The 27732-nt window shown below is 36.4% G+C and overlaps 2 protein-coding genes across 9 annotated transcripts in view; one reads left to right on the forward strand and one right to left on the reverse strand.

Annotated features, from left to right (window-relative positions):
• Positions 1-18984, reverse strand: part of CCDC18 (coiled-coil domain containing 18) — a 30103-nt gene extending 11119 nt beyond the window's left edge. For 4 of the 8 annotated variants that reach the window (XM_021404780.1, XM_021404779.1, XM_021404773.1 and 1 more), the window contains exons 1-21: positions 18742-18862; positions 18237-18379; positions 17912-18068; positions 17526-17693; positions 16687-16796; positions 15685-15813; positions 14335-14431; positions 13543-13664; positions 12005-12329; positions 10193-10293; positions 9926-10086; positions 9063-9283; positions 8166-8276; positions 6960-7091; positions 6099-6233; positions 5501-5578; positions 3928-4044; positions 2533-2700; positions 1943-2085; positions 1167-1330; positions 172-385 (exon numbers count right to left, since the gene is read on the reverse strand). In XM_021404780.1, the coding sequence (XP_021260455.1) occupies positions 172-385; positions 1167-1330; positions 1943-2085; positions 2533-2700; positions 3928-4044; positions 5501-5578; positions 6099-6233; positions 6960-7091; positions 8166-8276; positions 9063-9283; positions 9926-10086; positions 10193-10293; positions 12005-12329; positions 13543-13664; positions 14335-14431; positions 15685-15813; positions 16687-16796; positions 17526-17693; positions 17912-18068; positions 18237-18364 (2981 nt within the window). In that variant the 5' untranslated portion in view covers positions 18365-18379; positions 18742-18862. The other 4 variants (XM_021404781.1, XM_021404778.1, XM_021404776.1 and 1 more) reach the window with 3 other exon arrangements.
• Positions 18956-27723, forward strand: TMED5 (transmembrane p24 trafficking protein 5). The gene is made up of 4 exons (XM_021404810.1): positions 18956-19197; positions 20975-21072; positions 21722-21905; positions 24836-27723. Exons 1-4 carry the CDS (start codon positions 19018-19020, stop codon positions 25052-25054), a joined length of 681 nt encoding a protein of 226 aa, XP_021260485.1. The 5' UTR covers positions 18956-19017; the 3' UTR covers positions 25055-27723.

Consider the following 27732-nt stretch of genomic DNA (forward strand, 5'->3'; position numbering starts at 1 on the left):
AATTAACACCATTTAGTGGCTTTGGAATTCAAAAAAAAACCAAGCACACCACTAATCACATAGAGATTATAGACAGCTGTTAAGATTTAAAAAGACTATCCAGGCTATGCACTATTCCTAAACAAACATTAATATAACTAAATTTTCATGACAGAAATGATACTAACTTACCTGAGCTCAGCTGTTAGATTCATGATAGCAACCTGCTTCTCCTCCAGAGACAACTGCGCATTCTGCAATGCATCTTGCAATCCCTGAAGCTGCGGTGAAATTACTTTTAATTCTCTATGGGCCTTTTGCAACGCAGATTCTAGTTCTGCTATTTTCTGTAATGCTTCCTTGTGGCAAGTCTCACTTTGAAGCACTTTATCTTCTAAATCAGCCACTATTTAACACACACACACAAAACAAATCACAAGGTATTTAATCATGAGTCAAGGCTCTTTACGCAACATCACTGCCTATTAGCACTTGTGACCACAATCAGTTTTCAGTTTTGCTGTTTTTTAGTAAAATCCAGAAAAACAGTGACTTCTGAAGTTAGTCTTGAGTTTTTTTAAATCAAGATCACAACCTGTGATTGACCTGAAATTTGAGTATATATCTAAAACAAGGAAAATACACCCTAAATCATAAAATACACAACATAGCAACTTAATACACAGTGCTATAAAAAACACAAACAGAATTGCTAGTAGGCCTCCAGTTGAAAAGAATGGTAAAATTGAATAGGGGAAGGATGGTTATAAAGTTTGTTATTTCCATAAGCTTTCTCATGATGTTTGTTTATTTTTTAAACAAGAGATGAATTTTCATGAACAGCATACACCTTTGTTAAAACTTCTTGTTTGATTACCACTTTAAGAATCTGCATTACCAGCTTACACAGGCAATCTGCTTAGTCATTTCATACAGAGTAAAGGTACATCCCACAGTAATGAGGCTTTGCAGATATTCCTTGAAAATAAGCCTGTGGGATTTTGTTTGTTTGTCTTTTAACTATGGAATTACCAACATATAAAAAATGCGAGTATGAAAAATCTGCAGAACTATCATAGTCTGACTCTTCTGTGCTTGATAGTATGTAAAATGGGGAAACATCAAACCTAATACACTACACAACAGCACAATTAAAGGAAGACTGAAAAACAGAACAGCTAAATTACCCTCACTTGTCTTTTCACTGAGTTCTGATCGTGCTTCTTTCAAAGTGATGTCCAAATTATTTATTTGCATTGCTTTGTCATCAGCGTCTCGTTTTAATTGCATTACTTCTTTTTCCATACCAGTAAGTTCATTCTTATACTCATCCATCTCCAGTGTTTTTTGTCTAAATAGAAGATGCAGCCAGAACAAAATTAACCTTGTAACAACAAAAGCAACACATCTTTATCCTTGGGCTTTGAAAAGACAAATACTTTCATGAATAATGAATGCTGTGGAATCCAGGGGAATTCTGTTAACAGGTATGCCACAGATATACTATGGATCCTGTCAATTTCAGTTGAAGCACTAAAATTAAAAAAAAAGTTGGTTATGAAAAGATCCTATTGAGACTTTATTATTACTCATATTATTCAAATATCAGACCTGATAGGATCAACAACAAAAAGAAGTCTTTTTCTGCTATAAAAACAATGCTTTATTTTAAACTTACTAAGCCCTCCCTGAATTACTAGCAATTTGGTATATTTATGAATTAATTTGTATTTTGACACCATTTTTAGACTAAATAGGTTGCCTGGACACACATCAATTCTATCTGAAGACTGTTACAGAACCTCATGCCGCTGCTAGTTAGAAATTTTCCGTCTAGCGTCCAGTCCATTGCTCAGACAAACAACAAATGATCTAACTACACAGCTGAGTAACATTTCAGAGTGCAATCTTTCTTTTTGATATTTGATATTCAGAATATTCCTCTCAGTTATTCAAAACCTACCGGATCATGCTGTTAAGTTCATCCACCTTTTGTCTGTTTAAATCTGCTTCCTGGGAAGCTAGGTAGAGTTTCTCCTCTACCTTTCTCAACTCATCTTCTGCATATACTTTCTGTTTCTGAAGTTCTTGTTCTAAAGTAGATACCTATTTAAAATCATATTAAAAAACAAACAAACAGCATTTTATACAGCATAGAAAAATACATCCTTGTCTCCTAACAAATACACACATTGAAACTTTTAATTAAACAGTTCTCAAACTGCATATAGTTTAAGGCTAGAACTTTGCAGTCACATCTGAAAGACAAATGGTTTCGAGTAAATATAACTAGAGATATCTTTTGAGTTTCAGTACACTTATCCTTAAAGACCTGGGCTTAATTTACCAAGCACTTAACCACAGTAGGGCTAGAGTTTTTAGAAACACAGAACTTCCTTTAAGACAAACCAAACTGTTAATCCTTTATTTTAGATGTATCTAAAATAATGAAAATCAAATCAGTTATGAACATCCAGATTCTAAAGGTATTACAAAAATGCATATAAAGAATTAAAACAATTGTCCCTGTGCAGACTTCCAACAGTACTATACCTGTTTTTCAAGCTTAGTTTGATTATCTTCCAGTTCTCCAGTTCTAATAGTTTCTTGCTGCAACATTTGCTGCTGATGATGCAAAGTTTGTTGCAGGAGAATATTCTGTTCGTTTGTGTCCTGAAGGTTACGACCTTTCAGTTTTATTTCCTTTTGTAAATAACAAACCTGAAAATACATTTACTTTCCATCACTATAAAGCATTTTTATTCACACTCAGCTACTCTTTGTACTTAATCATCACAGATTCATTAAAAATTCAGTATGATTTTGGCTGTTAATTTTGTGCATTAGTTTCAACAGTATGTAACGCATCTTATCATTCAGTTGTCCATTACAAAATGAGCAAAGTAGTCATTTATCAACCTAAAACTTTTAATTCTTGCTTTTTAACTGCATTTGAACTGCTAATGTCTTAAGAACATATTCAGTAAATTTTAAAAAGATTTCTCATTTATAAATTACCGAACTACTTTTCTTTCTGCCGCTCTTCTTACTTAATTTCTGAGGAAGTCCCTGTCTTCTCCTTTAAATTTAGTTCAGTCTCTCCCTTTATGACAATGATCATTCCAATAACAGCCATGTATTTTGAGTGTCTAGCTTCACAACATGTTGAAAAGTCTGATTTCTCAGTGATGAAAGGCAGGAATTATCTAAAAAGTCATGTTCTTCAGACAACGTGTATGAGGAAAAGTGAAACACTAACTGCTCACCCCAAAGTGGAGGTAGTGACTCTGCCAGTTGTGCATGGAAGTATTCATCACAAAAGCCACACCTGCCACCCTTCCGTATCATGCAACAGTCTCTCCACATTCAGTATAAGAACAACAAGTTTTAGGACTTAGAAAGAAACAGTAAGTGTCATAGGCTTGTGCATAATACAGAGCACAGATTTCTACCCAGTTATTCCTGTAAACTCCATTTGACTAACACCTGTCTCTCATTAAGTAGAGCAGAATTGACTTGGGAGGAGGGTGTAGAAGGGAGAGGAAACTACAGACAAAAACCTCACATAAGTTTTTTAACTGGTTATGCTCAGACATCTTCCTCATTAAGCTACTTGCAACGCGAATCAATTATGTAAATTTAAGTTTATATTGCAACAGCACGCCCCCATTTTTTAAGACAATGATTTCTTCCCTTTAATCTTGATTTTGTTACCTCTTTCAACAAATTCATTCCCTTGGTACTTCCTTAAGTTTATCCAATGTTCCTTAGTTATGCTTTTCCCCTCGATCATCACGAGATGTATAGTATTCCTCCCAGCTTAAATTGTAGTCACAATTCACACTACAAAGGTTTTGTTTCACATTTCACAAGATTTCGGATTAAAGCAATCAGAACAATAGCTTTCTCTGTAACACAGAAAAGTTGCCAAAACAACCTATTTCCTACCTCTTCAGACTTCTTTTTGAGCTGATTTTGAAACATCTCCTTGTTTTCTTCCGTCTGACTCAAATACCGTGTAAGTTCTTCCTTACATACATCCAGTGCTGACTCAAGTTGTTTCACCTAGTTGAATGTCACAGATTACTTGAAATTCACATATTTTTTGTTAACTAGCTAATAGCTAAAAAATGTTTAAATTATCTTTGTGCAAAATGTCTGAGAAGCTACATTTTAAAATAAAGAGTGCTATAACAGGCACAAAAGAAAAAAAGCAAAGAACTCTGATTGTAAGCAGAAATGAAAGTTTGTGAAATTACAATATTTTAGATTGTTTAAATCAGATAATACTATCAGTTATAAAAATAGACTCCAGTATTTGTCAGTAGCCACAATTTACAAACAAACCTGTTTAAACTATCAAATCATAAGTCCCCCATGCTTTATTACAAGTTAAAATTTACATACGGAATTCTATAAATCTGAAATTATCACTTGAGTTGTCAGAAGTCAAAAATATAATTAATATCTTAACATATCTCAGAAAGCTACTAAAGCTTTTGTTTGCTTGTTTTCTGAGCTCAGAGACTATGCCCAAGTTCTACCAAAATAGAAAGGAAGAGTTTTATTGCAAAACAGACAGTATAGTATCTTACAGTAGCAATTTCAACACTGCTAATTTATTTTGGCATTTACTGGTAATATGGATTTTATTTAGGCCCTATAACTATTTTAAAATTTTATCTGTCCACGGTTGTAAAGAACAAACCTCCAGAGATCATTACGAATAGTAATTTACCATTTCTTAACTACTTGATTCCAATGCTAAGAAACTTCTCATCAACATAAATTACGTTAACACGCTTATGTACAATGCTGTCAATGCTATTGATTGCTTAAGTGATAATGGATTGTATACCTCCCCCCTCACCAGGATGAAGAGCTTTTTGAAAATAAACAATTATGGATCCCAATTTTAAGTATCTAGAAAACAACCCAAGCACTAGAAAGATACTCAAACAGAAAACTGTTCTGACACAAATTCAGAAAGTACATGCTCCCAGCTAAGCCCATAGTACCTACCTCCTGGCAACATCCTAAGAATTTAATACCATATAAAACCTGATGGTGCTAAATCACCACATGATAAAGTTTAATAACACTACTGTTACAGGTACTGCATGGAAGATACGAAGCCAACACTAATAAGAGGTTTCGATGGCTATAAAAAGGTAATTAATATCATTATTGCATGTCTACGTAGTAACTGGGCTAAAAACCTACATAACATTATCTCTGTTAGACAATTTTTTTCCTAGAAGTGCAATTACAAATCTCCCTTATTTATAACAGTAATTTCTAAGGCAATTATAGGTTGCATAATCTCTTATGGCAGGTTTTACAAAAACTTCTAATAAAAAAACCAAGATGCTGAGAAGACTTCAGGTTTTTGAAGTATCTGTGAGAAAGATTTCTGTAAAGTCGCCATGACAGCCTGTCCACAGAGGGTAAGAATTCAAAAAAACTTCATAGTTGCAAAACATTAAGACTATGAACTAAAAATTAGAAAGAGTTTACTAACTTTGATTGTTTGCTCATTTAACTGACTCTCCAGTATCTTCAGTCTCTCATCTTTCTTGAGATCTTGTTTCTTCATTTCCTGTTTGTACATTTTCCCCCCCAAAAGAGAAGAAAGTAAATATAGTGGCAATAATAAAATCTTAGCAAGCAAGAATCATACAGGTGAAAAAACAGAAGTGTACTTAGGTAAACAGCTTGCATATTCTATTTGTGTGAATATGGTTCCTAAGAGGCATCCCTTCATATTCAGCAGCCAAATTAATTATTTAAAGAAACATGGATTGCCCAGCATAACGTTCTTGTTTGTTGACCTCATCTAGAACAGTTACAAAAGATATCTTTATCCAGATCTCTTTCCTTTGATTAATGGTGCAAACCAGAAGTATAAATGGAATGGTGAGACAGCAAACAATGAACAGTTTGTGCTTAACTTAGAGTAGTATCGGGAGTACAATAGATTCACTCAATGAGTTAAACAAGAATTACGAAACATACACACGTTATCTTTTCATTTTCTCAATTTTTCCATGTGTCTGTAGATGTGGTTTTCACCATTAGTCACTTGACTGATTTTCACTTAAGTCAAAAACCAGCCTTACCTCTTTGCTCTCCATCAGCAGCCCATCCAATGATTCGATGTGATGCTGTTTATGTATAATATCTTTTTGCAAAACAGATATTGTCGTCTCTTGTTCCACAAATTGTTGATGTTTCTTATCTAGCTGTGTCTGAAGCTGCCCATAAATAATTTATAGTTTACGATTTTAATAAACGGTTTCAGAGAACTTACAAATCTAAACATATTATTCAATTCTATTCACCCACCACTAAAAATGGGAAGTAGATTTCTGCCATCAGCAATATTGCAGAGTATTAAAAATATCAAGAAATCTCAAATCCTTTATGGTTAAAAGCAAAAAGAGAAGTAAGTCAATGAGGAAAGGCAAAGTATAATTGTTTGTCTTCAGCTAAGGCATTAAGACATACATACATCTTTACTAAAATAACAAATTCACTTAACAGCTAGAATTTAACAGCTAGAAATAGCCACAGCTGTATTGCTAATGGTACAAAACAAGTGACTTCTGTAAAGAATGAAAAAAATCCTGACAGTTCTCCTTGAGCACACGTGTTCACAGTGTAAATAAGAGTACAGTTAGAAGTCAAAAAAAATATTTTTTTTTTGTGCTAGGTGTTTGGAGCAAAGAGCCACAGCATTCTTTTTAAGCCTGCATTCTTCTTCAGCTGAGCAGAAAAGAGGATATGCATACCCCAAATGGAAGTCATGACACTGTGTAGTGTTAGATGGAAAATGAACTAAAATCCAGAAATGTAGGGAGAAGATAAACATTTTTCATTATGTATCTGCATCAGAACTACTGAATAAATGAAGAAATTATCATGTGAAAAAGTTGTCACCTATATCACACGTACATACTAGCATACAAATGAGGCCTTACTAGTTCTATCTGTTTCTCCATCTCTCTGTGCTGCTCAAGATGAATCAATTTTGCTTTTTCAAAAGCATAAGTTAGTTGCTTGTGCTCTTCACTGACAGTTGTTTCCAACTCACAAATGTGTTTGTTTTTTCCCTGGGAAATGACAACAGCAAGGACTTAATAAAAATGTTTACTTCTGATACCCAATAGTTATTATTTGATAATCAATTTCCTAGATTCATTAATAAACAATCTAGAAAATGCTAAGTAACACACAGCATGTTTCCTCTCAGAGAATGTCATGCCTATAATAAAGATATAGAATACCACACAGTGCTGCCTCTACACAGACAAGATACTTGCCAAGGCAGACTACCAGGACATAACAGGAAGAAAGAACACCTAACAAAAATAAATGGCATATTTATATGAATATATGGAATCTTTTAAAATACAGGTTTCCACCTGAAAGTTGTTTACTTCACTAGCAACCTTACACCTCTTCCCAAAATCAAACGAGTTTATATGACAATACCAGGACTGGAAGATACAGTGCTGAGTTTCAGATTACTTTCTTCACAAGTTCCCATTTACAAGACAATTTTATTCACAGGTCTACATGTATTTCTTAAAAATACACTATTTAAGAACGACAACAGAAAATGAAAGTGATTTGTCCAGTGTTTCAGTTAACACTTCGAATCCATCTTTGCTACCTCTTGCCTTAATAGTTTCATACAGACTACTTGAGAACTTTACGAAAATAAAGAGAACACTGCCAACGCAGTACACTCTACTTTGGAATTAGCTTTATTCTACTGAGGAGGAGAAAACAGTAATTTTATTAAATGGAAAATTTAAAAAAATCAGCTCAAAGGATAGAAATTCTTAAAATTTTTCTTAGATGAAATTCTGATCTCCCCAGAATAAATGGTAGCGTTACAATTCATTTCAATAGAACTAGTTTTTTGTTGTGTATGTCATCAAAAGGGAACAGCAAAACGTGCATTCAGAACTTACCATGCTCAAAAGCAAGGAAGAAATATATTTTATTTGAAACTATATATAGATATAATTTTAAACTATGCTCTCTAAAAATCATGCAGATAGCCTAGCAGATCTCAAAGTCTATTTTAAATACGTGCAACAATACCATTTTGATTTCAGCTCTGATCTTCATTTATGCCATTTTACACAAATGTAGTTTTTCACTGAATACCATCATACCATGAGTTCCTGTTCCAACTCCATACTTCGTGCAGCAGCAGCAGAATAAGCAACAGCTTTTTCTTCCAATTGTTTCTTAAGTGCAGAAAGCTGAGAAGATTTCTTTGCTATCTGGAATTAAATAGGGCAAAAAAAGAAAGAAAGAAACATGAAGATACTATTGTCTAATTCAAGTGTTCTCCTATGCTTTCTTATCAAAGATTCTGTTTCAGCTACTTTTATTCCTTACTAAATTTTAGGCATCACTCATTTATTTTCATATGCTCTTTGTCCTGAATTCTACAATGATTAATAATTTACTTCAAATTTGTCCAATACGTGATTATTCTATCAGTAATGTACACTGTAATTATTAACTGCATTTTACAATATATATAGTCATCATTAGGAAATATGGCCAATAAAATTATGCTGTAATTAACACATCGTCATCAGAATGTAAATATTAAAAAACTTATTAAATTAGAGAAGAGCTAGCTGAAAGTAAATTTCTTCCCTCACATTAATGATGTTAATCTCTGACAAATGTATTGACATTTAGTGAGGAAAAATACTTGTAACTGTTCTTTGAACATTTGTTTAAGACTCCACATTAATTCAGTCATAACAGAGGAACAAGACCATGCACATTTTTCATGTAACAAAGCAAAACAGATGTAAAGCCCACTAAGAACATCAAATTAAAAACCAGAGATTTCTGACAGCAGACAAATTGAGGCTGCTATCTTAAAGTTTCCCTACTTTCTCTTAAAGTTACCCCATCTTAAGTTTTTCTAAATAGGGCAAATTTTAAAATTAGAACAACAATTTCACTTTTTCCACAACAATTATCTTAACTCTCTCCAATGACTTAACTAAGCAAAGCCTGACACTTTTTCCTTTCTATTAGAAACTTACTTCTTGTTTTAAGGTATTAGTTTTTAAAGTCTTTGCAGATAGCTCTTCCTGCATGCTTTGAAACTGACTGGTTCTCTGAGCCATGCTGGTCTTCAAAGACAAATTCTCATTATGTAGTTTTGCCATTTTAACACGTAATTTTTCCATCTCTTTCTTGAATCTTTGCCTTTCCTTTTCAAATTGTTTGCTGACAAGTTCCAACTGTTGACATTTTCTCCCCTCTCAAAGAAAAAAAAATAAATATATAAGCTTTTTGTTTTTAAAAAATAAGAACACACAAACCAGCACTGAAGTGAGTAATGATATACGTTCCAAAGAGGAGAAATATAATTTAATGATAGAATATTGAACTAACACCCAGTATTTAGAAACAAGAACACTTATTTTTTTTCTCTATAATGTAACTACAAGCTGCGTCTCATGGGAAAAGAAATAAAAAAGCAAACAAAGAAGAGTCATTACATATCTGCCCTAAAGTCATTCCATTCTGCTCTAACAAATTGCAGAGGCAACTGGAGAAGTTCTCTAGCAGCAGGACATAGACAGAAGGATCAAAGAAAACATGGAGACATTAGCATAACCTGTGAAAAGAAAAGATACGTGGCTCCATTTCAATACAACTTGTACCTTGTATATTGCTGCAGAACATAACTAGCTAAAAGAATATTGTGCCTAGAGAACCTGACAATGTACAGAACTCGTAGGTGACAAAGTGCTCTCTATTCAACTAAAATACATCTGTTGACACAAAGACATTAAAATAGTACACATGCAGTTAAGAAACAATTTGAACTCCACCAAAAACAAAATCCCTTTTCTGCAGGTTAACCAAACAGAACTGTCAGATGTTTTGTTGACCTTACCTTCTTGAGTTTTGATCAATTTGACAGGCTCTGCTTCTAGGCCACATAACCCTCTTTTTTCTTGGCTTTCATTATCATTCAATAAATGCTCAACTGTATTACAGGCAGTTAAATTTGTGTGAGGCTTTCCAATTTCTGCTTCCTTCATTGCTAATTCAATGCTATTATAAAGAAGGAGATAATTATTAACTCTTTGTACAGGCTAGTTCTGGTACCACGTAAGTATCTTCCCACTCTTCCCATAATTCAGTAACCAGAAAGTTATACCTTAGGCCTGGAGTCAAAGGTTTATTTGATTCACAGGATTCAGAGACAGCTTCTTTTGTGGGTGAACTGGATAGCTGATGTTTCAAGTTGTGCCATTTAAACTAAAAGTTAAAGGAAAACCAAAATCAACTTTTTATTGCCTAACAGTATGACTAGTTCACTTACTGTACTACCATATCATTTTATACACACATACCAGAATGTTAAAATTTTGGGTAACTTTGAAGTTATTCTCTTAAGTGCTTGCAGAGCACTGCAGGCTCATCTCACATTAGAAGAAATTAGAGGCATTAAGGTTCTCAGTCCTTCATCTCTGTATAGGTACATAAACATGAGCATTCTTGCCATGAGAATTTAAATTGAGATACTATCAGAAATTCTACATGATGAGCTTCTGACATTATGCTTCCTTACCAATTCCAGTGATCGTATTACATTATCAGAACAGCCTCTAATTTTTCTGTACAATGACAATTTTTCCAAATAAGGCCATTAAACGACCTCTGAGGATCTTCCAAATAAATGCCTACAGTCACAACAGCCCAAAACATCATGTTTTATTTAAAATTATTACATTCTTTGGCCAACTTCACTTTGACAATTCCACAAATGTAAAGAAAGAATATTTTAATTTTTTTTTTCATTACAGCTATTCACATTCATATTTCAGAAGTAAGGAGGACTGATCAGGTCCAAAGAAGGGCAACAAGGCTTGTGAAGGGCTTGGAGAATATGCCCTATAAGGAACTGGGGCTGTTTAGTCTGGGGAAGAGGAGACTGAGGGGAGACCACATTGTTCTCTTCAAATACCTGAAAGGTGATTGCAGTGAGAGCGGGGCTGGTCTCTTCTCAGTGGTGACAGGACAAGGGGAAATGGCCTCAAATTGCACCAGGGAAGATTTAGGTTGGATATCAGGAAAAACCTCTTTACTGAAAGGGTTGTTAAGCACAGGAACAGGCTCCCCAGGGAGGTGGTTAAGTCACCATCCCTGAATGTGTTTAAAAAAAGTTTGGATGTGGTGCTCAGGGACATGATTTGGTGGTGGGTTGCTAGAGTTAGGGTAGTATTGGTTAGGTTGCGGTTGGACTTGATGATCTTTGAAGGTCTTTTCCAACCTGAGCAATTCTGTGATTCTGTGATGCAGTCCACATTCCTGACCTTGCATGATTCTCTCTAGCCCTGCCTGACTTCCTAAGCAGTTCCTTCAGTAACCCCAGTTTGTTCATAACTTTGTTTTTTTGGGGACACCCACAATCACATTCAGGTTACTGATAAACTTCACTAGTGCAAAATTAATAAGCCAGGGTTCATCTTGATAAACAAAAATTACTTGCAGTCAAGAAAGGTGTGCCTTCACTTGTCAAGCAAAGTAAGCTTCTAAAGCATCTCTCTCCTGATCTAGTTTCTCCATTATTGAGGTTGACTCAAACTCTGGCTGTATAACACAATGTGTCTGCCATCAGAGAAATGTCACAATGTTCAACCAAGAAGAACTACTGTAGCACATAACTGGACATCCTATTTTGGAGTACATACTTCTGTCAGAAGAATCAGGACATAGAACAGAGGAACAGAAAATGTAATTTAAAATGCTTGCTGGTTAATGAACTCAAAAACACCCGTTCCTTGTTTTTGAATCAAAAGAAAGCTAAACATTTCAACTAAAATAACATTTCATCCGTGCATCTTGAAAACAAAAAGATATTACACTCAGATAATTTCTCAACAATGTCACAAGACTTCCATGCAATATCAGTTAAAATTATTTAAGATACAAGACACAATTTAGAATAATGAATCAGTTACTGTACCTCTTCAGATGTACTTAAAGACAACTGGGAAATAATGGTTTCTAGTAAGTTGAGCTCTCGCTTTGAATTCTCCATTTCTTGATGGCATAATTTCAAGTTGTTATGTTGCTGTGCATTAAGTGCTCTCAGCTCTGTGTTTTCACTGACCAGAGCATTTTTCTCTTTAAGAGCTCTTTTTTCTTCATTAAGTTCCTTTTCAAGCTCACGGATCTTCTGCTTGGACTGATTCAACGTTGATATAATTTCTCTGTTCTTCGCCTCTAGAGTTATAATTTCTTCTTTTGCATTGCGATTCTCTTCCCTGAGTTGCCTAAAAAAAGTGTATCTATTCAACAGGCACAGTTCAATACAGATAATTGGATTAGAATTTTTATTATTAGAAGTACCAAAGGAACACAAGGTAATAACACTGCTAAATAGTTTCTTCCCTCTCAAACTCTAGGATGAACTCCAAAGGACAGAAAGTTTTCACTGCTTTACTAAGCTTTTGCTCCTCGTAAGGACCACAATATAAACTGCCATCAGCAAACAAAATCAGAAAATATAGTACCCCTCATTCTTAGACAACTTAAAGTTTTAAGCATCATCACAAGGGTAAGGAATAGATTAAGGCTTTAAACGTGCTAAAGCCAAAGAAATTTAAAAACAGGATAAAAAACAGTTATACCTAAAATGACAAAGAATTAGGGTAATATACTAAGACTAAGGTTATCTAGTATTCTTTACACACACTATTACTAGTGATGAGAAGGAATAGGACTCTTTCCATTTGCAAGTTATTTACTTTTTTAGGTATCTGTTAGTTTAACAAACTGAATTAGCTTAAAGGTCCTGATGAGTGCCAACTCCAGCACAAGGAAAAAAAAAGTGCAGTCTTAAGAAGAAATGGACAGTGAGCATGAAAGTGTGCAACAGCGGGAAAGGACATTAGTGTGGCTAAAAACTAGCAAGATAAACACTGTCTAAAGTTGCAGCCAGCATTAAAGCCTGCCCTCAGATCTGAGTGCAGCCTCCCCACTGAAGGCTGACAGTAGTCTTCATTCCAACTAGGGACTGACTGTATGGTGTGCAACAAGTAGGTGCTCACACCCAGAGGTCAGTGTAGATGACCTCTTAGAGTGCTTTCTTACCAGCAGGTACATTAGCAGCATGAAGACAGCAGAACAGGTATACGGAAAGGCAGAGTACCCACGTTTCCTGCAGAAACTGTGTGTGAGCAGGGTAAACCATGCTCCCAGGCCATAGAAGTGCTGCTTTTAACTGTGAGTATGTAGTGGTGTGTGGGATTATAACTTCAAAGGATTAGTTTCAGAAAAGCACTTAAAAATCTGTAGGTTTATGCCTTTTATTTACTTTTTAACTGTACAGTATTAGGATTACTATGAACAACACAGAGAAATCCTAAGTGTTCGCTGATGCTGGTCCTCCTGGTTTGGTTCGAACTACATGAATTGAGAGCAGCTTCCCAGTTACAGTTTAACATGAAGTTTCTGTACAGTTATTTGCAAAGATTTTTTTTTTAAAAAAAACTTTGTTACCTTAATTGCTCTTCTTGGATGTCTAGATGCTTTCTGTAGCTGACACATTTTTCATTCAACTTCTCTCTTTCTTTTTCACAATTAATTATATAGTTTTCTAAGCGCACTCCTTCAGCCTGAACCTTAAAAAGTATTTTTTTCATTATGACAATAGTCTAAACTTTGAAAGCCAACAGGCTTTAAAAAAAAACTACTACAAACACAATCCTGTTTCAGTTTTTTGTGTTTTTTTTTCCCCCCTTCCCTTCCTTTCTCCTGCACGTACGTGATTCTATTGCTCACAGCTGTGAGAAAAAGAAAAGTGGCAGAAAAGTTTCCTTTTCTTCACCTATCATTTGAGAGAACATAATGTCATTTTCAATCAAATTTCTCCGTAAGAGGCAATGAGCCTGTGCGATTTATCCTCATGTGAAGCAGCAAACATTTTTGGCCATTGGAACTTTGGGTATTAATTTTAGCCATTCTCTAGCACGTGTTTCTACGGACAAATTATAAAGATGACATTTTGATAAAAAAAGATCATAGACCTGTAATATGCATGATTCCTAGCTGGCAAGAGACAAGAAACATCATTCTCTGGGATGCATGACCACACTGTGTAAAGAGTTTAAAAACAGATAAATGAAATTATTGATACAAACAGTTGCCTACCCCATCCCACCTCTCAAGACTTGGCCAAAACCAACAAGAAAAAAAAAAAAGTGATCCATAAGTAACACTGCTTTTTGCTGTCCGACATACTGAAAGAAGCAAAATCTTCATAGAGTGGGGAAAAAAAAATAAAAATCTCACCTTCTCAAACCTTCCAGTTACTTTCTCCTTATACTTTTGGAAAACTCTTGTTAGCTCCTCAGCATTCAATAAAGCTTCATTTCTTTGTTGTTCTGCTCTGTAATGCAACATACCACTTTTAAAAATCAGGATTTCGGTAATTAGGTAACTATTTCCTCCACTTATAAGAAACAGTAAAAACAACTACATTAACAGCTTCAGGTCATTTCCTTTTGCCTCCTAAGTTCCTAGATGAAAGCGTGCCACATGGCGTGAATTCATTTTAATGGTCATTTAAATATATTAAAATAAATTTCTAATATAAGAACTGAAAAGTAAATACTTTTGATGCCCATCCAAAAGGATTCATTATTCAAGTCATCCTCCTACCCCACTTTCCCTCCAGGTAAAAGACCTTGTGAGGGACTGAGACAGTAGGCATGTTAAGGAAGCAAAATTCAAAGAGTAGAAGGGAGCTCCTGTAACTGGAATTATGCTAGCCCTGATAGAAACAGATCAAAGGATAAATTATTTGGGGGATAATGGAGGGACAACATCAATAAGTAAAAGAAACAGACTGGGATGGTATTAGGTAAACAAGCATTCAAATGAAGCAAGCAAAGACTGTCTATTTCAGATCATGTGTCTTGCTCCTCCTCACCCTCCTTTCTTAGTATCTTCCACAATTACTCATTTCAGAGGTTGGGAAGGGAGGGAGATCAGGACTGGGAAAGGAAGTTAAGGAATACAAGAATTACAAATAGATAACATACACATAGATAAGATTAAAGATAACAAAAACAACCTGATCTATGGAAGGTCTCCCTACTCATGGCAGAAGGGCTGGAACCCTTGATGATCTTTAAGGTTCCTTCCAACCCAAACCATTGTATGATTCTACAGTTCTCTTGTGGAAGTTGTGTTTTTATTACTTCACAAAAAAAAATAAAGCACTTGGAATTGTTGACTAGTTCTGTTCATTACAACATTAAATACTTGAAATACAAAAAGTATGTACTGTAGATCCTTGCAAGACAAAGTCAAAAATAATTCAGGAAAAATACATCAAGGACCAGCATCTGCTCTCCAGTGCAGTACCTCTATTCTGAAGAGAAAATAGAGGTAATAAACCAAATAGGTAGCTAAATTACATTTTAGTGTAAATTATCAGCCTGCAATTACTAGCAGTTTTCAAGATTAAAAAAAAAAAAAACTTACTGTCATAACAGAAAGACATGTATTTTTTAAAGTAAAATTTGTAAAGCAGAGAAAGTTTAATTCCATAAAATAAGTATCTGCCAAGAAGATTAAACACTTAAGCATTACTTCTTTATATTCAGTTTATTAAGAATACTAAGAACACTTAGTCACCTTTTTCCTTGCTTGTTTCGTTCAATTAATTCAATTTTCAGATTTTCATAGTCCCTTTTGTATCTTTGCAACACACTTTCTCTTTCCACCACTGTTTTCTGGCTTCGCTCTAGTTTATCTTCTGCATCTCTGGTAAGCAAGCAAAGCATGATTTAAAAATATAAGGATTTTGGTTAAGAATTATTTACTTTTACTTTGGGGTGACAAGGTGTGGAAATTTTTTCTGCATGTTTGAGATAAGATGCAACTTTCAAAACTAGGTTTGGAACAGCAATAGTTTCAAGACTCACAAGCAATATGTCTAGAGCGGTGTCCAAATCTCACCAGCAGGCATCTGCTGCTATGGATGCCAAGAATCCAGACAACTGGGTTTGTGGCATAACATCTGAACACTGAAGTCACCATTTTTCTAAAAATAGGTATGACTGGACAACACATACGTTAGTGCTGTTTGGGATGTTTAGGGTATTTTACTTGTGCTGTGAGAACTGACTTTTGAGGCATTACTCAAATATTATTAGCATGAAGTTTTAAGATAAGCAGCCAGCCAGCTGTGCCTTCCTGACACCTTCTGGACATTGTTCACATTAGCTTTTTTTGATCATTTGTCTTGATTAACATATTCATAAAGAAAGATTGTTTTACACTACATGGTACAGAGACGTCTGTAAACATGGATGTTTGTTCATTATAGAAGTTGTACAGTCACACAGCACAAAATCAGTCCTGAGTGGATCTTGTTATAAGGACATACATGTTTAAATGTAAATTGTAATCTGGTTTATTTCACCTTTATTATGTTCTTCCATTTCTTGATGTACATTGACCATATAAAAGACATAGGTACAAAATAAAACACTTACTCTTCCTACACATGGCTCCAAAACAGAAGTTTCAAGCTCCAGATTACACGACCCATAAAGAACCAGTAGTTACATCATCTTGAAAAAGGGACTGAACTCGCAAGCAGACCTCATTACTGTTAAGAAGCGTGTTTATTACCTTAGAATTTTATCTTGTGCTGAAACTTCTGCTTCCAAAGTTACAATTCGTTCTTCTAACTTAGGAATGCTAACTAAATGTGTACCTAAAGTTGATTCAAGGTAAGAAATCTGAAACAGAAACATATTTATGGTTTCACTAACATTTGCATATACACATTTATATGAGAGACATGCATGAACCAACTGCTTACTGAATGACACAGTGCTCTTCAATTTGCTGCAGAAGATGTTTGTGCCCATAAATGCAAAATGAACTCCAAATTTCTGCTAATTCAACATTGTATCAGTTCCCCAGCACCACTCCCATCTGACAAGTTATATCGAAGAGTGATTGCTTTACATGTTGATCGTGTTCTTTTTTTCCCAAGCGTTTACCTTCCTCTCCTTGTTTTTTTCCAAGTCAGACAGTCAAATATTTCCCTAGTCTACTTAATTGCACTGTGAAAATTATACATGGGTGTCCAGTACTAACTACATCATTGAATTGTTTTAACTAGTTAATTCTTTCATCTCTTTATTACCAAACTAAGACTTACGATGTGAGGAGTAGGAAAAGCTTTCTTCCCCTCTTAACACATCACTTCGTATACTAAATAGTCATTCCAATTTATTTGCCACATTGGCTTTATAATTCAATTTTGGAACATTAACAGATAGAATTTATAATTAATGTAGTTGATTTGCTCATGAAGAATTAGATTCCAAACTCTTCTGTTTCAAAATATCATTGCACACTCTTAAATGATATTAGAACTACTAAAAAAATGTAAAGAGCATTTAAACTTCAAAGTTTAAATATTAAACACAAATAGAATGAGATACATTAAAGATACATACTCTTGTTTTTGACTCCATCAATTCCAAGTTTATTGTTTCAATTTTATTATTTAGGTAATGGTTCTGAGAAGCCAAAGAAGCATTTTGCTCATGGAGATCATTCAGCTTCTCCTTAAGACGTTCATTTTCTTCCACAGCTTTATCAAAAGCTATAGGCATCAAGTCAGACTAGACAAAAAAATAAACATGTATTTCCACATACAAACACATATGGAACAATGTATACATCACAGGGATCTCTGCAGAAGAAACTTACTTAAATCACACTAGGTTTAAGGACTACTCTATCAACAGGTATCAAAGATCTGAGAGCAAGAAAATTTCATAAATACAGAATACAGAATGGACAGGAGTAGCAAAACCTGGCTGTGAAGTGCAGTATTTACATTGGATTTTCTTTGAAAATCCCGGCAAGACATTTTACCAACAGTCTTCTTGCAGTTGGAAGAGTACTGACTGTTGCAATTAAGCTGAACAAGGTTCTCCAGGGTGAGGTCTGCAGCCTCATCAAAACAGCAGTCAGAATGTTCACTTGTACCAGCGCTAGGAGGAAGAGCAAGAAGTTGTTACCCCACTTTTCTTCATTATTTTAGTTGCTCACAAAGAGCACTCAAGAGCAAAGCACAAAAGGAATCACTGTAATCCGTTACGCTTAATACAACTGACGTACGCTACAAGCGACAGGCTGCTCTCATGCTTGAACACACATACCTGGAAAGCTCTGCCCCTACAGTCTGTAGGTTTTTTTCAGTTCTCCTCAGCTGATTCCGTAACGAGTCCACAGCTGCGAGCAGTTCCTCATCATCACTTTTATAACAAGTCCACATGCTGCACTCCATCGGCACCACATGTGGCTACAACATTAAAACATTGTTAAGTGTACATAAGTATCATTTACAGAGATGTTTTAGAGTTTTATAGATAATGAAATAAACAAGAATATTAGGAAGAAAATAGTTTATTTCCAAACATAAGGATACATTTCATACACTCCTGGTATTCACTAGATAAACGTTATTTTGTACAAATGAACCATTTAACTTATGGCCCTACTGAAGAAAAAGAGCTCTGTGTACATTCATGAAGCACGAGCAGCTCCACAACTACTGCTTCTGAGAAGTGCAGAAACGCAGCCAGGCGCTGCAGCTAACAGCGAGGGGAAGAAAGAGGCGGGAAGGGGCTACCAACCGACTCTCACTATCCCGAGCAACAGTACCTCAGCAGACGCCGCCCGACGCTCCACACGCACCTCAACCCACGCCACTTCGAGCAGCGCGGACCGTTATTACAAAACCCGCCTCTTCCGCCAACCCCGTAGGCGCACGCGCAGCCCCGCCCATACGCCATACCTGCCGGGAGCAGCGACAGCGCGTGCGCGACCGCCTCCATCCCGGAGCCGCGCTCTCACCACGCCCGGGCGGGGGTGGCGCGTCCCGCCGCGGTGCACGCTGGGCGGCGTGTGGGCGGGAAGCCGGAGCGCCGCGCTGCCGGCATGGGGCCGCCGCGGCTGGTGCTGCTGCTGAGTTGCCTGGCGCCGCTCCTGCCGTCGCCCGGCGCCGCCGAATTCAGCCCGTCCCTGGATAGCGACTTCACCTTCACGCTGCCGGCCGGCCGCAAGGAGTGCTTCTACCAGCCCATGCGCAAGGAGGCCTCGCTGGAGCTCGAGTACCAGGTCGTGCGGGCGGGGCCTCGCGAGGCGCTCCGGATCCGGCCGCGAGTCCCCGTATTCTTCCGGGGCGGCTCCGCCCGCACCGAGCCCCCCGTCGTGATCCTCCGGCGACCGCCGGCATGAGGGCTGCGGGCGGGCGCGGGGCTCCGGGGCTGCGTGGGAAGCGGCCCGGTACCGCCGTCTCTCCGCGCCGGGACACCGGCCTGGCCGCGCTGCGGAGCCGGGGAAGGGAGAGGCTTACACCGCTCCTTCTTTCTTGTCTTATATTTAATAGGCTCCTTTGTGTGCTATATCAGGTCTCAAATTGCCGTTCTTTAAAGCAGAAGAAACAAAGAAAGCAGAACGTCAGCTGCTGTGACCTTGTATAGCAGTAGCCATGTAGCTTGCCTGCCTATTTCTGCGCTCCTATGAAGCCCATTTCTGCAATGGAAGTTTGCCAAGCGTAGCCTTAAAACTGGGCTTCCCCTAAGGCCTCCTGCCCTTCATGCTGCAATACCCGCTGCTTGCTGAAGTGCGCAGGATCTCACCCCCTTATTTTTTTCCTCTGTCTTAAAAATGTAAAGCTGAAAGTCCTGGTGGTTTTCTAATTATTTTTGCTCTGTGCAGCACTGAACAGGAATCAAAGATCGATATGTGAACAAAGCTTTAACGTGGTCCTAAGCAAAGCTTAAGTTTAAAATAAAATTCTGCTTTAAAATGCCAGTTACAAAGTAATCAAACAGTAAACTTACTTTTACCCAGGTATAAATTTCTCTGCAATACTGTTAACAGTTATGTTTCCTTTTTCTATTTGAATGTGTAGAAAAGAAGCTACATGTATTACTGGAAATATGTGTTGTTTTTTTTTACTTAATTATCCTGAATTTTTAGTGGCTAAAAGCTTAATGCTACCTGCTGATATAATGCCATAAACGCTGTGCTGGTAGGAAGTGTTGTCCCAGTGTGTTTGGATTGTACCGTAGCCCTGAAGCTCTATCACTGCCTGTGTTTTTACTCTGATCAGATGTTAGCTATGTATCTTTACTGCCCATTCTTTTTTTGGTAAGCCTCCAGAGTCATTTTCAGCCAGTTTAAACTTTGCCCTCCATTTCAGCCAGAGTAGGCTGCTGTGTTCCAACAGCTCCCTGGAAAGTAAACAGGGGCAAAGTCATGGCATAAAGCTGTACTTCTACAGTGATACAGATGTAGCCATGTCAGTGGTTAAAGCAGTACAGCTTTGTAATACAGTATATGTTTATTATGAGCCTGGAAACAAATGCCTTCACTTCCTTCTACTTTTGCCCAAGTTTGTACAAGTACCACTTTGTATCTTCATTAGAAGATCGGTAGTACAACTGTAATGGGCATAACGAGTCCAGTCCTGGCCTGACTCATCCAACAGATCTTTGGGATGGTGCTGCATAGATTGTTTTTCTACAAATACACATGAGTTTACACATAACCTTTGTTATGAAATTCTTTTTCCACAACTGAACTAACACTGGTATTTACTCATCAGTGGTGACACACAAACACTGGCTTTAGCCATCTGCTGGTGTTGCAAGGTTGTCCCTTAATGAAATTGTGTGCATTCTTAAAAACCAGTAGGGAGTGGTTCCGTATAATCCCAGTCTAGCATAATTAGATCATATTTAATTTAAGATTTGAAATGGCTAAAATGCTTTTAAGTTGAAAGTATTTTTAATCTGTATATAATTAACTAATTTAAAATTCTTTCTATGTCAGTTCCCTCCCTAAAGGTGTTGCTTTCAGCAGTGTGAACAGTTTGTTTGTTTCACAGGTTCTAGATGGAGCAGGATTAGATGTTGATTTTCATCTACTTTCTCCAAAAGGTGAAACTTTAGTTTTTGATGAAAGAAAATCAGATGGAGTTCATACGTAAGTTTAACTTGAGAGAAGCATTACAAAAAAGCACTGCTCTGATTTCTTTAGCAAAAATGACTGAAATCAAGGCTGAATACTGCTGTTTATTTCTCAGTATTATAAAAGGCTTTTTAGTTGAACAGTTTGAGAGTATTAGTTACCCGTTTTTAAACACTTAATGCTCTTTATATGGAATTTGACATGGAGTGAAGTTTATTTTTGTTTTAATGATAAATGCTAATGGTCATTAAAGAAAAACAGTGGTGGAGCTGAAAAAAGTCATATGACTTTGTTAGTCATATGAACAGTAAACTGGAAAGTACCCCATTTTCCCAGTCCTTTTATCAAGGCATGTATTAATTATTGGCATTTTAGACTACAAGAGTTCTACTCATATTACAGATAATTCTCAACCATTAACAATTTAAAATTCAAATAAAGGAAGAGGAAAGTAAGCTGTTACCTTGATGATTTTAAGCTCTTAAGTCAGCGGGGTGACTTTGCTGTAACTAAGAGTAGAGTTGTTAAATTTGTATAAAAAGTTTTATTCATTTTTCAAGTGCACGACTTTCAGTTTTTAAGAGGAAAGCTTGTTTATAAAACTTGCTCTTTTAGAACCAGCACAGAAAGTGTAGCTAATTCAATGATATGCTTATATACACAGGGTGGAGACAGAAGAGGGGGATTACATGTTCTGCTTTGACAATACGTTCAGTACCATTTCTGAAAAGGTGATTTTCTTTGAACTGATCCTGGACAATATGGGGGAAGAAGGACAAGATCAAGAGGACTGGAAGAAGTATGTTACAGGCACAGATCTTCTAGATATGAAACTGGAAGACATTCTGGTTAGTATTTGATCCTTAGTTCTTCTTAATGTAAGAGTAATTGGAAAAATATATATATGCCATTCTGCATTGATCTGGCACATCATCCTGGAAACTGTTCCAGTCCCATATTTCTTCTACTGACATGTCAACCCCAGCACCATGAGTTTCTTACTTCCAAACAGAAACTTGAGAATATTTTAGAAATAGACAATCAGCAAGAAAAGGCTATGTAGCTATCAAAATAATTCCTTTTCCCCTTCAGCTTCCTTTCTTAATATTGCTAAAATTTGACATTTTTCCCTAGTAGCAATGAAATGGGTACGTATACCATTAAAGAACTGCTTAATCCCAGCAACACAGTTGGAATGTGCATAGATCTCTTCATCATTTGTTTCAAAACAAAGTACTGGCTAAGTTTCTTGTCCCTATCTTTCCAGAAGTACCCCCACCAGCATGTGAGTTAACTGTTCTTTCCTAGTTTGTTTGGTATTCCAAATTTTATTTACATCTTTTCTGATTCATAAACACATTAGGAGGTAATTTGTACTACACCGCTGGGACACCTTTGCAGACGTTCTGCTTACACTGAGAAGAGCAATAGTGAACCAGTAATAGGGCTGCTGAGCATAGTGGTACTGCTGGAGTTAATGGAGAGAAGTAGGTGCTATATGTTACTGATGTAGTAGAGACAACATTACACAATGTCCTGAGGCACCGAGCACTTCAGGGAAGGGCTTATACTTCTCCGACAACCCCAAGAAAACATGAGACCTGCTGTCCTAGCTGCTTTGCTTCTGTTTATTTTTTTCCACGTTGAAAGCACGCTCAAGTCAATCCAGCTCCAGTCTGCAATCACAGCAGCCACAGTTAGAGTTTTCAGTTATTATGAATGGTAATGTTTGCTGTTTGATCTAGGATGAAAACTACTGCCCAAAGCTTTTATTTCCTTTCAGCATCACTAGATGATTGCATTTAGGTTGTTCTAGAAGCAGAGAATTGTTTGGTTTCCCTGTAGCACTGTTCTTGATGTTTGTTAGGATGCAGGACTTTCTCTGCTGGTGGCAAACTTACAACAGAGATGATCTGCTTGCTTGTTTTTAAAAAGAAAACAGTATCCACAAAGACTGAAGACACTTGTGTAAAACATGACATTGTCTGTATTCTATTCCTCCTAATAAACAAAACACAAATTGTTAAACAATAGGACAGTGTTAAAGATGACAGATCTTTCACATATATAGTATGCTGTTTAAGTAGTTAAAATCAAACACAGAATCTGAGAAACCATACAGATGTTCTTTAAACCACTAATCAAGACAATTAGAGAAAACTAAGTTTATATAGGCAAGTGTGAAGAAAATCCCTTTGAATAATCACAAAGAGTACTTAAATGGATTTGCTAGTCATGTACACATACGGCTCTCTCTTCTAGAAGAAAAAAATGCAGGAATTGTCCTTGAGGGCTTTGCAAATCTTAGCTTTTGTAAAGTTAATGTTAGTGATTGATGCCATTGTTTACTTAGGCTATGACATAGTTTCCATGTTCTGTGAGGACTTAAATGAATACTTAGTAGCTTCTGAAACAAGATATTTGCTGTGGGAAATGGGAAAGCATTTTTTTAATAGCATTTTTCTGCCATTGATATCACTACCGTGTGACCTACAAACTTTAGTACTATTGTAAAATAATTTGGCATCCAAAAATATCTCTTCTGAAATATTTGTTAAGCTTGCAACAAAACAAAGAAAATATCCATGAAGAAAGTGTTACTGACTTGCAGTATCCTGTTCTAGCATACTGTACCCATTACTATACTTAGTAAATTTTACCTGACAGTCCTCAAGTAATACCAGGAATATAAGGCCCAGTAAATCACTGCTTCATGCAATGAGCATTTAGGCTGCAGATGAAATGTCTAACAAATTATTGGAATAGGTGTTTACTGAGTGAGTTGGGATAGGGAGTTCCTTTTATAGCCAAAGTGTTAGTCTACTTTCTTGTACTTCTCTGATTCCCTAAGCCAAACTGTGTGTTACAAACCTCCACTGCAGAACCTCCAGTTATCATATAAAGAATTTTGGGAGTCAAAATTATGCTTCTGTATCAAAGCTGGAGTAGCAGTTTATGGCCACTACTGTTAAAGCTTAAAAAAGGAGATGAAATATAACATTATTCTACTACTTTTCTCTTACAGCTATAGTCCCGATGGTAGTTTGCATTAAAAAGCAACCTAATTTGATTATCCAGCAGGGAAAAAAAAAAAAAAACACTTGCTTTGAGATTACTTTGTTAGAGGTAAATGCTTTCTACTTTTCCAAGTACTTGGAATGCCATTTCCCTAAGATATAATGGAGTATTAAAAATAAAAAAAAATGAAAAATTACATTTGATTTCCCTTCTACCTCCCCATCCTCCTGTAAGAGTGGAAGACATTGCTATATAACCTTAATGCTATGTTACATCTTTCTAGGTGACTTCCAACAAGCAAAAGACTATTTAGCAGGGTCTGTTGTGATAGGATAAGGAAAAATGTTTTTAAACTGAAACAGGGAAAATTTAGACTGGGTAGAAAAAAAGGTTTTTCTACAGTGAGGGTGGTGAGGCACTGGCACAGGTTGCCCAGATATACGGTGGGTGCCCCAGCCTTGGAGACATTGAAGGTCAGGCTGGACAGGGCTCTGAGCACCTATCAAGCTCTCGGTGTCCCTGTTCCTTGCAGGGGAGTTGGACTAGATGGCCTTTAAAGGTTCCTTTCAACTCAATTCTATGATAAACGGTCTAAATGAATTAATCAAAACTTTGTGAAGAGGTACAGATTTTAAATTAACTGTCTTCTTTGCAAGAAATTAGAAGTATTAATCCAGTATTTTTCTGTATGAATTGCAAGCTATCAATTTACAGGCTGTTTTTTTCTATTTTCTAAAAATATTCTTTTGTTACTCATTAGGAATCCATCAACAGTGTCAAAGCCAGATTAAGCAAAAGTGTCCAGATCCAGACCCTGCTCAGAGCATTTGAAGCTCGTGACCGAAATATACAAGAAAGCAACTTTGACAGAGTGAATTTCTGGTCCATGGTCAACTTGGGAGTAATGGTGGTGGTATCAGCTGTTCAGGTTTACATGTTGAAAAGTCTCTTTGAAGATAAGAGGAAAAGTAGAACTTAACATTCAGTACAATTTTAACAGTGTAACGTGGTGGGGAGGGAGGGCAAGAAACTGCTCAATGTAAGAAAAAAAAAACAAGAGAAACCTCTTAGAGTCCTTTGAACAGGCAGTAGCCACATCAGGTTTTCAATTCTTATGTTTTTTAAGATTAACAGAATGCCTTGTCCCAAGTTCTTCCATTTTTTTTTGCAGCTGCTATTAATTTTTTTTTTACGCTTATAGCATTTGTTAATGACTGATACTGACAAGCTTATGAACAGTGCACAGGATGCTTGGTACATATGCAAAGTATTGTTAGCATTGTTATTTTTTCACGTTCACATAAAATTTTAAATGATAACTTTAGATATGGGTTTGTTTGCTGGTTAACATCAAGCAAATTTACACACGTGCCTAGAAATTTACAGGATTGGGGCCCATAAGAGTAGTCTGGTGACAGTCATTATTTTCAAAGTTACAAGTCTTAAAAAATCCTAAGCTTGTAGGGTGCAGCGTCACAGAGAAACACTGGGCTAAGATTGGGAGAACAAAATGAGATTTTATTATTTTTATATAGAGATGATTAACATCAGCACTTTAAAAGGAGCACCGTCAACGTGAAGTGAATCGATGTTGAAGGGAACAGGAGAAAATAAGTGTGATCTCTGTTGAAAAAGTCTTTTGTAGTTGTACAGCCCTATTTCTTTTGTGTCTGTTACATGAGATTCAAGAGACAACTATATGGTATACAGATAAGAGCACACACACGTGGAAGTGTGGGTTATGAACTTCTACATAATTGTAAGCTCGTGTAATAGTATTTTTTTCAAGTAGTCACTTGATGTTATTTCTTTTCCCTTTAGTAAAGGGAAAGGGCTCATGGTATGTGAAAACATTAACTTTTTTAGTCTCAAAACCCCTTTTATTTGCCAATTTTTTTTTTGTCTACTACATGTCTATGGCTAATTCAGCAGTTAATCAAGTGACTTAAATAGGCCAAAAACCAAAGCTGTTCAATTAAGCTCTCTCTTACATGCATGAGTACACTCAATCAAATAAGTACTGTTTGTATATCCAGCTGTTTATATAAATAAGACATTAAGTGAGCAATAAATACAGGATTCAAATTTCTAATGACCTTGTTTTCAGATAAAACTGTTTTTAACAGTGTAGTAAGATTATGAAGTATTTTTGCAAAAAAAAAACCCTGGTATGTGACAGTTAACTAGTTTTAAATAGAGTTCAAACTTACTCATTTTTACAGTGTGCCAAGTCACTGAATTCCTGTATAAATGTGTTAAACTGTATTTTATCAGAAAAGTGTTTCAAAGACAGCATATGTATTAGCATTGTGCCTGTTCTTGGTTCTGGGTATGAACAGTAGGACTGCAACTTTGAAACTGCCTGTGAGTAAAAGTAATTTAATGGAGAAAAGACAGGATCGCTTGACAAATCAAGAAACACTTGCTTCAGATGAAGCAGATGCTAGTAAGGGCTACAGTACATAGAAACACCACTTCAACTTTAGATAGTGGGACCTAGCAATAATATCTCTAAGTAATTTGTATAACCAGAAGTATTATTCCATCCAGAACTTGTTAGAGAACTCCAAAGGCCGTTGAGCTACCTTTTCCTTTGCTAAAGCTGTGTCCAAACTAAGAGTGTTTCTCTTTATGTTCTGCATATCTTCTCTGTCCCCATGATGCCATGAATTAGAAAGTTTATTCCTGCGATCAAAATGAAGTCTAAGAGAAGTTAATTCTTTCTGCTGAAGTAGTGAATAGTATTGTACTGCCATGCCCCTGTGGATCTCTTACCACCAATACATAGGTGTAGCTGCATTAGGACGTAAGCCAAAGCTCACTGGAGTCAACTTCCAAGCTCTTGATCAGGTCCCATCAGGGCAAGGGAATCAAGATTCTTAGGCGTCTGTCCCTTTTGCTAAAAGAATCTTCACTTGCATCACAGCATGATGCTACAAACCACCTACAAAATGCTGAACCAGCTCTGTGAAGCTCTAACCAAGACATCTACCTCTTACATCAAAGCTACTGGATTCCAGCTTTCAGCTTAGACCTCCAACAGATAAGCTCTGCCACATTTTACAAAGGCACCTCAATGGATTAGGTTCCCCAGCAGCTCTGCTGTGCCTCTCTGATAGAGGTTATATATCCATTAGCAAAACAGGCCCTGTGTTGGCACATCATTTATCTTTGTTCAGTCTGGTTTATTGCCTTGAGCTGCTCGTGAATGAAGATAGCTCTGATAAGGCAAAACTGAACTTCAACAGTTTCTCTTAATATAGATAACAGTCTCTGCAAGAAGGAAAATACAATTGTCAGCTGAGTTGATATTATTTTGTAACTAAGAAAGAGCTTGCTGTATTTTTCTCCCTATTCAAGGCTTGCTGTAGAAAACTATACAGCAAAAAGCTGTAACTGCTTTGATAGTGGCAGCTGGAATATGTGTATTATAGATGAAGGATCTGGCGTTTAAACTTGTCATTGAGTAACATTTCATTTGGATTTTGAAAAGTAGATTGCTTTTGACTGTATAAAATTTAGAAAGGACATGTATCTATAATTTTTCTTAATGGTATTTGTATTCAGAATTAAACATTTTAAGACTTGTGGATGTTGAATAAAATTATGCAAACCCCTGAGATTTTCAATAAATGACATTTAAACCTGTTTGTGTTC

The sequence above is a fragment of the Numida meleagris genome, chromosome 7, assembly GCF_002078875.1.
Source record: "Numida meleagris isolate 19003 breed g44 Domestic line chromosome 7, NumMel1.0, whole genome shotgun sequence".
NCBI classification, from domain to species: domain Eukaryota; kingdom Metazoa; phylum Chordata; class Aves; order Galliformes; family Numididae; genus Numida; species Numida meleagris.

What these genes read in the sequence shown, in the direction of transcription:
- TMED5 (XM_021404810.1), top strand. Translation starts at nt 19,018, where the DNA reads ATGGGGCCGCCGCGGCTGGTGCTGCTGCTGAGTTGCCTGGCGCCGCTC. An exon ending in AAATCAGATGGAGTTCATAC is followed by an intron (nt 21,073 to 21,721) that starts GTAAGTTTAACT and finishes TTATATACACAG; the next exon opens with GGTGGAGACAGAAGAGGGGG. An exon ending in TGAAACTGGAAGACATTCTG is followed by an intron (nt 21,906 to 24,835) that starts GTTAGTATTTGA and finishes GTTACTCATTAG; the next exon opens with GAATCCATCAACAGTGTCAA.